Source organism: Poecilia latipinna, unplaced genomic scaffold (genome assembly GCF_001443285.1).
Source record: "Poecilia latipinna isolate Pla-1442-1.1 unplaced genomic scaffold, P_latipinna-1.0 Scaffold2648, whole genome shotgun sequence".
Lineage (NCBI taxonomy): Eukaryota > Metazoa > Chordata > Actinopteri > Cyprinodontiformes > Poeciliidae > Poecilia > Poecilia latipinna.
Genome location: NW_015115264.1, coordinates 23,773 through 34,632, shown reverse-complemented (window position 1 = coordinate 34,632; position 10,860 = coordinate 23,773). Strand labels below are relative to the sequence as shown.

Below are 10,860 nucleotides of genomic sequence, written 5' to 3'. Positions count from 1 at the left end.
CAGTTACACACAAATCCGGTTACGAATGCACAACTATTTTTGAGACTCATTTCATGCCTCGGGGAAGCTCCAACTGCTAGTAAAAGCTGGGACATCTGAATTTTCTTCGGAACTGTTTCTTTTTTCCATAGTTCAATACGTATTTCTCTCTTTACTTGTCTCGTGGCTTAGACATATTTTTGTGAGAGAAAAATACATATGTCATTACACCCACGTCTACTTTTTAATACTATAAGATTGTTTATATATGGATCCGCATTTGGGACCTATACAACTGTAATTACTTGGGTAAAAAATTCGACCACTAGAATGGCGGGTCAGCCGAGTGATCGTGTTCGTGGTCTACCGTCCGAAGTAAGTGGATGTTAAAATTTGCACGTTTTACTGACCGTTGTAATGCGTATTTTTTAGATTATTTCAGATTACGTTTTACGTGTCAAGTAGTTCGACCCAAAGTTCTCGCCCTTCTATGTTAGCAATAGCTCATGTCTACGTTAGCTAAGCTACTATTAGTCCTCTATTAGTATCACGCATCGGTACAGTTTAAAACAGTATCTTCCTGGCCCATTACAGCTATGTCTACGTTTATCACCATGCTCAGCTATTTTTATGATGCCGACAATAATGTAGGCTTAGGTGACGTCTTTTATTATAATTTATTATAATTATATACTTTATTAATTATCTGGCAGATAATTAATAAAATATTAATTATCTGCCAGATAATTAATAAAATATTCCATATTTAATTTGTATATGTCCTTTTTCAACTATGCAATTTATAAAGTGAAAAATTTAACACTGAGTGAAATGTGGAAAACACATACATTTTTCGATTTACAAGATATTTTTATATTTATGATTCCAAAACTTTTAGCAACTCAGGTGTTGATTGATCTATATAATTGAGATTTATTTGTTGCCTCAAAAGCAGATAGTTCGAAACATGGCTCATGCCTTGGCTACAGCACTCACAAGGGAACTTGTGGGAAATACAAGCTCTCCCTCAACAAGTTCATGCCCTAATATCGGCAACAATTCTGGCCCTTTGGCTTCAAATTCTTCAACACGGGTCAACCAGGCATTAAAACGGTAAGATTTGAATTTCTTTTTAAAATTGGAAACGAAGTAGATAACAGTTATGTATTTATTTCATATATGTTTTTTCATTGTTGTTGTTTTTTTATTTTATGGACTCTTCCTTGACTGGATGTTTTGTCTCAAAATATTATTATTATCTTTATTCTCAAAGGCAATTTCCAAATCTGTTTCAAAAGTCAGACCTGAAAAAAGGCAAACAGAGGATTATCGCCTCAACTCGTTCTACAAAAATCTCCAACATTGGAATATACGTATTGCCAGGCCCCACCAATCTAACCCCCAAAAATTCTGATGAGTTTCACTTAGCACATGCAGGGTTAAGGAGAAGGGTGCTTTCTTTTTCTGACGACAGCAGGCATGAGGAGGTAATAAATGATAAATTATCATTTACTCATAATATTTCATGTATAATTTATTTTGTATTGGTGTTCTTATAGTAGTATGCATTATATATAACAGATTGTCAGTCAGTTGGAGGACGAGTTTATCAAACTTAAACAACTGAAGGGAAGATGGATGTTCCATAAAGCATCAGGTTAAAATGATTCCTCTTTAATAAGATTGTTCATATTTATTTTGATTTGTAAAATGTTCAGGTTACACCAATAAATGCATATCTTTATTTTATCTCAGGTGGAGGTGGTCAAAGGAAATTGTCAATAATCCCAATGGATGCTGAGGGGTACAGCGGCAAGCTGCTTCAAATAATGGGAAAATAGTCCTCTTCCTGGTACCCCTCCAGGAAGAACTGGAGACAAGTCCACTTCCATTTGATGCAGAGGACTTTGCCAAAATGCCTCAGGTGCCCTGTGTCACTTGTGGTATAACAATGCCTCTTCAGATGCTGGCGTTACATGCTGGGTCTTGCAGAAAAAATAAAAAAGTAAGTTGTCCTCATTTCTTCCATAACTTAATCAATCAACATTACTATGTTGAACTCTGGTTTTAAACCCTCTCTCTCTCTCTCTCTCTCTCTCTCTCTCTCTCTGTATATATATATATATATATATATATATATATATATATATATATATATATATATATATACAGACACACATGCCTGTGACAATACTGGCATTAATGTTTCCCAATTTAAACAGAGTCGGACTGATCAGACTGAACCTATAGAGGTTGATGAGGATGACTGTGACACATTGGAGGAGCCAGAAGACACAATTGAAGATTTGGAAGAAAGAGAGGTAGGATCCTGTTAAAAAAGTTGCACACGAAGTAATTTATTTTTACAAAATAAAGCAAATAACTTCTAATATTCTTGCAAAAAATATATTTTTTAATTTTTATTATTTTGAAAAAATATTTTTCTGTGCAGTGCTGCCCTATCTGCCAGAGGGATTTCTTGAAGTATGTGCTTCCTTATCATGCCTGTGACAGGTATTAGTGTATATTTTTTTTTCTTTAGGAAGGTAGACGGATATGTTTTTATGTGAATAGGGCATGTAATGTAAAAATGGTATGAGTATTCAGACAACATGTAAAAAAGAGCTTTACAACTACAGTTAATTTAAAAATTTTGCCCTAATAAAATATTTGAAAACATTTTCTATCACTGATTCTGTAATATAGCTGGATGTCATTTCCTATCACATAAATAACATTTTTTTCCTTCAGGAGGGAGGGAGTATTGGAAATACACCAAGATATGCCAGGACCATCATCAACAACTTCAGGAACTTCTTATTCTGCAGAACCTAGAAGTACTGAAGGTATCATACTATAGTAAATAAGTCCAAAAAAATATTATGTGATCCTGGATGTTGTTGGGTAGGTTTGCTGTATATCTGTTGTATTTTAAAGAAACAAAAAAACATTGCTGTATGTTGTAGGACAAAATTAATGTGTACAGATGTAACATTTTGTTAATTATGAATTTGCCAGAATGGAAAACAGTTGGAGATCCACAGAAGGCTGTTGAGCTGTTTGTCAGACAACTGAAGCAAGTAGGAGTTAACCAGAGGACACTTGTTCTCACTCTGGATGCGATGGACACTGATGAGGAGCGAGATATGTCTCTCATTTCATTTTACAAGCACAGGCGTGAGATAATCCACTGGGCAGCTCCTTTTCATTGTTGCATTCAAGGTATTACTTCATATCAGCTCAACAGTACTGGAAAACAGCTCTTTCGTCTTACCAGGCTCTTTTATTGTAGGTAATGCTGCAGTTGGTAGAGGCGTGACAAGACACATCATCTCGTCTGCCATTTCCAAGCTGAAACAAGGATTTAAAATGAACTTCGGTATGTGCAAAATAGACTTCAGAATTAATTAATAAAGCTATACATTTGGGGTGTCATCTCAGTTGGTACATTTAACAGTAGACTTATTTCTTTTTTTCATTTTTTAGGAAATGCTGCAGTGACTGCAATGTTTGAAGGGGAAACTGATCACCTTGTACCAACTACTTCAGCAGTGCTTGCTGAGAGCGAGTCATGGCTGGTCGGCTGATTGGCCACTCTTTAATTAATGGAGGTCCAACCTTGTTGGGCATCAGCTTGGCAGTAGTGCATGCCTTAACAAGTGGTTCAAAGGAGTTGGCGACAACATACCTTTCCCTAGAAGACTGCCGAGATATTGACCACAGAGAGATCATTGGTTTCATAAGTAAACAAAATTGACTTATCAAAATTTTTAACATGCATCACAAATATGAAATCCAGCTAAATTGGATGTTTTAATAAATACTAAGTTAATAATGCTTTTTTACCAGCTGCTGAAAGAAGAGATGACTGAGGAAGAGACTTCAAGATTGTCCAATCTGTGTATGGAGTGGTATTTTTCTGTGCCAACCAAGGAGACAAACAAACTTCTCCTCTTACAGCAGCTCCTCACCCATGCTGTAATAAAAATATTAACTTTTGATTTTTTTTTATTATTTGTCTTGACTTAAAGAGTTAAATGTGTTATTTAGGTTTGTTAAACAATGTCCAAGTGTACTTGAGAAATAATTATATTTATTCTGAACATTGATGCCACTAATAAGGTGTAATATTTACAGGCCATCACTCGACTTAGTGTGCAATAAAGCACCTGAAAAGGGGACTTAAAGAAACTAATTCAGGTCTGGATGGCCACTAATTACATCCAGACCTGATGTTGTGCCCCTCCTCTTCCCGAGGGAAAGTGACGTGGAAATCACACCCCAGGTCAATGTATAATCTGTTTTAACATTATAGAGATGTATCTAAATATATGCTTTTACTCTGAAACCTGGTCTGAATATTACTATTTTAAACTGTTTCTGCAATTATAGATGGTCCTGCAGTCAACCGTTTGGCCGCACCTAAAAAAAAGGTATGACAGTGACGACAGCGACAATGACTTGGAGGCGGAAACTGCACTGGTGGCTGGGTTATTCCGTCAGTTTGTCAAAGAAGGTAAAATGTCTGCATGAGCATTTTGACAGTATTTATATGTTATTTTGAAAATGACAAAAGACATGTGCATTACATACCAGCATGTTTCTGCTAATCATGTTTTACAACACAGCACAGATAAATTAGGTACATTAGCAGTATTCATATACAGTAATTATTTGCATTTGGTGGAAAAAAGGATGCAAAGCCCTTGTTATGTTTCCAAACAGTTTTGTATACCAGTTACAAAAAGACTATGTGGCTATAGAACAGACTTAAAGTAAAATGAGAAGGTGTCTGGACCAAAAATACGATTCAGTTGTATTTGAGAAGGAATGCAATTCACAAAACACCACATCTTTGAGGACCTTCAACGAATAAATCACATTATTATATAGATGCCACAGGAAACATGGTGTTTCTCTTAGTCTATGCTTTGACAGGAGGTCAATCAGTTAACAAGGTAAAAGGTATTCAAATGAGTTTGATTTTTTAATGATATCACATTTATATGGATCTGTTGCTTATATTTAAAATACTTTTGCCTAAATATCTCAAACTCAACTTTATGAATGATTCAATTATACAGAAAATTCCACATGTATCTAAAACAAATTCATTTATACTTTTCATAGCGTCTTCAGACAAACTGCGCGAGCTCCTGAGGTTTTGGGTTGGCTGGGAGGTCCCTTGCCAAGAGCTGAAGCTTGAAGTTGTCCTGTCAACTGGACCTAACCATATGCCAACGTCTTCAACCTGTAGTAAGCGATTACGGCTACCAAGTCACTACACCACCTACCAGGCCCTGTCAGCCGACATGAATGTGTGTCTGAAATTAGTAGAGACAGGCTTTGGTCTTATTTGATAACTATGTATTGATGTTTCATTTGTTGAAAAATTGCAGTTCGACATGGCAATTCAGTTAAAATAGAAAGTAATTTTATTATTAGCCTTGCTTTTTTTTTTTTTTTTTTTTTACAAATAATGTCCATCAACACAGTCTTGACATGAAGTTGTGTTCCTGAGGTGACTCCTAAATGTTTGTCAGGGTTCATCATGTGGTTTTTTTGTTGAAATATTCCACAAATGTTTGGCATTCAAACATAAAATAATTTTCATGTTTCTGGTGTACATTAAACTTTATAAAGTTAACATTTTTGCCAGCTGGTTCTTTCTCTAGCTTGTACTTGCTTGTATATTTGTACATGTTTGACGGATTTTTTAAATAAATGGTATTGAAAATGCTGTTAATTACAAACATTTAAATTTAAGTGACATCTAATTTGTCACAAGTAAAGTTTCCAAATATTGCAGAGTATCCATGTAAATGTCCATGCCACTAGACTCTGAAGGTTGTAGGGGGTCAATGTTTTCACGGAGAAGCTCCATCTGATCTTCTGTAAGTGGGCTGTCCAACTCTGGTACTCGCAATTCAGCATGTGGATCAGGAACAATCCCACTTTCCTCCCAGTTTATAATGGGAATCTGCAAAACATACATAGCATTATAGCTGGTGGAAAACATTTGTTTCATTTGAAATAACAAAAAAAGACATTCAAGTACCTCTGGGTCAACCACTGAATGTCCGATCTGTCCCAGTTCCCACAACTGATTTGGAGTGAGGTTTTGTTCAGTTCTCATTGGGTGATTGTCCCATCCTTGTTTAAATATGTCAAGATTCACTTGCAAGCGAGGCAAGAAAACATAATGACAGCAAAACAAGTGCAGAGGATTGCTAAGATCCAAGAGGTTTTCCTCCTCCAGTTGGTGTAGAACATTGTAGAAAACACATGTGACTCCCATCCACAGATCACGCCACAACCTCTCTATCCAGTGTGAAAGCATATAAAATGTTACTTATACACACACATAGTTGTGGAAAAAGTGTTTCACCCCATTCTTATTTTGTAGTTTTACATAAGGTTCTTACACTCCAGTGTTAAATAATATCAAAGTAATTTAAAGATTAAAAAGCAAAAACACCCAAAAAAATCAGTTCTTAACTGAAGTTGTTGGTTAAAGATGCAAGACAAAAATCCCATTTTATATGTAAAAAAAAATTGCACCCACATCATGCAGAGATCAGCGCCCCCAGTCACAACTGAGACGAGGTTGTTCACCTAGGAACACAGCCTCACACATAGGCTAGAATTGCATCTGTGTGACTGTCCCATTTCATCCGATGTCATAGTAACACTGAATTTCATAAGAAGAACCAACAAAGCAGATCATAGCAATAGTAAAAAATGGTGGTGTTAGAGTATTTGTGTAGTTTGATTTGATGAAAGGAACATTTATTTCTGCTGTCCACCAAGACACACTGAAAGGCAACATCTGGCCATCTGTTGGTGACATAAAGCTTAAATCAACTTTGGTTGATTTAAGCAATTCCAGCAATGATCGAAAAGCATCATCAAGTCCACCTATGAATGGCAGAAAAAAAAACATCAAAACTTTGTGATGGCCTAGTGAAACTCCGGACTTGAATCCTATAGATATGCTATTGCATCAACTTAAAAAGGAAGTTTACACTGGGATCCTTCCAGTGTGTTTCAATAACAATACTGAAAAAATTGGTATTCAAAATTTCTTCGCAGCTGGAAAACAAAAAGTGAATGCAAGTTATCAAAGGTTCATTGTAGTTGTTACATCTAATGGTGACCCACACGGTTACTGGTATTAGGGGGCAAGTACTTTTTCACACAGAGCCATGAAAGTACCGATTTCTTTATTAATCTAAATTGTTGTTTAAAAAGGGCATTTGGTGTTTACTTGTATTGACTTTGACAAATACTTCTCTTAAAGATGTCAAGTTCTTGTGAGAAATCATCATTTCATTGTGAGAAATCTCTGAACAGTTCACCAACCTTTGGTTGTGCACACTTTTGCCAGCAATAAAGCTTCCATTATCTGGACCCCGCACAGTTAACATCAGACGTGCAACTGCAACATTCTCTCCACCATGATCTGCTCGCACCCTAAAATTAGTCATATTAGTTACTGCTTGCATGACTTATAAAACTACAAGGTCAAATATAAGGAATATCTCAAGTAGAGAGATATTCTTCTTCCTCAGTTGTTTGTTCAATTTCTAAAAAATTAATACAAATTGCAAAAAGCTTTTTACCGAAGTGGATACCCAAATTCTTCCACAACATTACAGAAGAAAGCCAATGTTGTCAGAACGATTATTGTTTGCAGCTGCCAGGTAATCTTTGGAAAAAGAAGTTTTATTTACAGTTGTAAAAACAAGAATAACAAATGTAAAAATTGGTGAGTATAATGACACACTAAACTATTCAATGATGTTAACAAAAAAACTTATGTGTGGAAGGAAAAAAAGAAACAATAAACCACAACTAAAGTCTTCTGGACAGTGAAATTGAAAGTGCTGTTAAAGTCAAAATAAGTTGTGAACCTTTTGAAAACCAAGTTTCACAAGTTTGTGTGGTTTTCTGTCCTGAGCACTCCAGAGGACGTGAATTTTTTTTTTTTTTTTTTTGCATTCGCTCGCAATACGCTAACTGCAACCTTTGCTGGTCTATTTCATATAGTCACAAATATCAATTTAAAATTTCAAATATATACACATTTAAAGAGCATCAGTGATTATTATTAACTCTTTGAATATCGATTTATTCACTGCATGTTTATGTATGTTTAAGGTTGAAATGGAACTGCACATGAAAACGACCCTTTAAACCATTCAGACTATCAACACAAAAGAGATCGACAATAAAAAATGTCAGATGACTGGTTACCCCGTGATAATAACTCAGAAATAGTCCTAATAGTTTGGATGTATTTTTTCCTACCTACTCACAACAAGTTTTTGTTTATATCATAGATTTGTGATGTGTTTCTATCCTAAAGAAACATATATTACTTATATTTCACAGCAAGTTATTTATTTATTTATTTTTTTACTAAATTCAATAGTTGTATTATTCCATGTGTGCAATATTAACACACATGGAGTAACCTCACAAAAACATTATATTAAAGGTTACTTTCTGCCCATTGTACAGAAAGTACGATGGGCACCGTAGGAAAGGCCAACAATATTCAATTATGCCACATGAACATATTGCGGGAGAACACAAAACCTTTTGCGAAGGAATGCAAATGTTTTGCGAGTGTAACCGGCAATTACTCAGGGAGTTTCCTTTTTGCAGGCCCACTCCCTGTGTTGCCAAAAATTCTGCAAAATTATGTAAAGCACTCCTCCAGGGCGCATTTTGATTGGGGTTTTTTGTTGCCGTCTTCCAAACAAGTTGATCCTAATGTTTGAATCTACTGACTTGACTGCCTAGTGAGTCTGTTGTCTGACAGCAGTATTGCTTTAACATATGAAACTTCTGCTCAATTGCTCACTGGAAGTAAATTGTTTGGTGCATCAATGATTCTGTACATGTTCTGGCACTTTTGTACTGATGCTGAGGTAGTGAAGTTTAAAATGACGGTGAAATAAATTAGAACAGAATATAGCTATACTTAAGTTTTATATTGTACAGTATATTAATTTATTTTTTCCACTCTTCTTGAGTATTTGAAAATTTTTTAATTCTATTTTTCTTGATTGATATTTTGAAACTGCACTTTAAATTGATTCGTTTTAAATATGACACTTTTTTCTTAATTTAAATTATGGTTAATTTAACCTGATTATTCAAATGTTTAATCATGTCAAAATTATTAGAAATCTAACAATTGCATGTGCATTTCATATGCACAAACCAAATGCCTAAATTACATTTTTATGTATTTGTATGTTTGCACAGGAGAACTTCTTTTTGGGATAAAAAACTTAATGGGTTGTTCTGAATTTTTAGATGTTTTTTTTTTCCTGTTGGAGCTCATCCTCATCTGAATATGAATATGGCAAGCTAGGAAAAAGAAAATGGATTTTATAATTTTGGAATGAATTTATTCTGAGTCAATTATACTGTCTCTCATTGTGTTGCTGTAATTGTCAAATGTTTTATGCAAATGACTTAATATACATACAACAAAAACAAAAGCATTACCTCTTGTTTTTCATTCACACCTTAAGCTCATTTTAAAGGACAATCTTATGATGCAGCTTTTGTAGCTGCAGTTAGCTGCCTAGCTCTAAATGTTACACAAGGTAACGCAAAAGACAAATTTGGCCACATGTCCCCTAGAGGGTTCCGTATCTGTGCATAGAGTCTGAGTCTGTTATTTTTATATTAAAAATTCATGTAATTACTGGAAATTTTGGGAGTACCTTCTTACCTTGCGAGAATAACCATCAATCCCGCCAAATAATACAATGTTGTACCTATAGGTAAAAAACGGAAAGAAACTATTACATTTCTATGTCCTTTACAATAGTAAATTATAATGCTCTTATTGTTATTACAATAAGTCATTTCACAGTGTGGTTATTCTATATTAACCTAAAACATTGTCATTAATTAGCATAAAACAAAAACCTCACCTGATGAGCTTGTGATTTGTATCTATGTGCACTAGGTACTTTGGACTGGGCACTGAATATGTTCTCCGGACAACACATCCCAGCTGAGTCATTCGAGACAATATTCCAAAGATGTCTACTCTGTGCATAGAGGCTTTAACTCTGTCCCATCCAACATTATGCCCTTGTGCTTTCAAGGTCCCTTTTACTAATCTATATCCGACATGTGGCATTCTGTTTTTGATCTCTGCAACAAGGACATCCAGTTCTGCATCAGTACACTTGCAGTAAAAAGTACTGATTGACAAATTATTCTCTGTCATCCTTCTAAATAAAGTTGAACGTGACACTCCCCATAACTTTGCAATTGTGTTCACAGAAAGTTCAATTTCAAGTAGATGAACCAATTGTTCAGTGCAGATTATTATTCTTAGACTTGTTATTAATTATTATTAATTATTAATCTTAGACTTAGATTATTATTCTAGACTTGTTGTTAGTCTTTCAAATCTAACAACTTCTTGAGGTTCTTGTCTGCTTTTGTGTTGTTGGATGGCATTATGAAGATCTGTCAGCCTATCGACAACATCCTCAGACAGTTGAATATGTTGGGATAGGCTGTCCATAAAAACCATTTCTTGATTACAAACAAATTCCAAATAGTCTATATCCAGAGGAATATGTTGAAGTGCTTGTGTGACACGTTGATGCAGTCTCTGCAAGATATGCTGTTTCAGCAAGTCCTATGGAAAGAAATATTTGTTAAATTAAAATTTAAAATATTTACAAAATAGCACCAGACACTTAACATATTTTTATTTCACTGAAAATAAGACAAACACACACGCATATATATATATATATATATATATATATATATATATATATATATATATATATATATATATATATATATATACATATATAAATATATATATATATATAT

General features: G+C 34.6%; 1 protein-coding gene and 1 long non-coding RNA gene across 2 annotated transcripts; both read left to right on the top strand.

The window, feature by feature from the left end:
* The first annotated feature begins 820 nt into the window (after positions 1 to 820).
* Positions 821 to 1,824, top strand: LOC106938636 (uncharacterized). Its single transcript, XR_001422667.1, has 3 exons — positions 821 to 1,466; positions 1,561 to 1,636; positions 1,735 to 1,824. It is a non-coding gene; the product is annotated as an uncharacterized LOC106938636 (long non-coding RNA).
* A 3-nt stretch (positions 1,825 to 1,827) lies between these two features.
* On the top strand, positions 1,828 to 5,447 carry LOC106938635 (uncharacterized). Its single transcript, XM_015020751.1, has 11 exons — positions 1,828 to 1,984; positions 2,202 to 2,300; positions 2,432 to 2,493; positions 2,731 to 2,825; positions 2,998 to 3,201; positions 3,272 to 3,358; positions 3,466 to 3,722; positions 3,829 to 3,957; positions 4,117 to 4,264; positions 4,372 to 4,495; positions 5,110 to 5,447. Exons 1-7 carry the CDS (start codon positions 1,895 to 1,897, stop codon positions 3,564 to 3,566), a joined length of 738 nt encoding a protein of 245 aa, XP_014876237.1. The 5' UTR covers positions 1,828 to 1,894; the 3' UTR covers positions 3,567 to 3,722; positions 3,829 to 3,957; positions 4,117 to 4,264; positions 4,372 to 4,495; positions 5,110 to 5,447.
* The last annotated feature ends 5,413 nt before the right edge of the window (positions 5,448 to 10,860 follow it).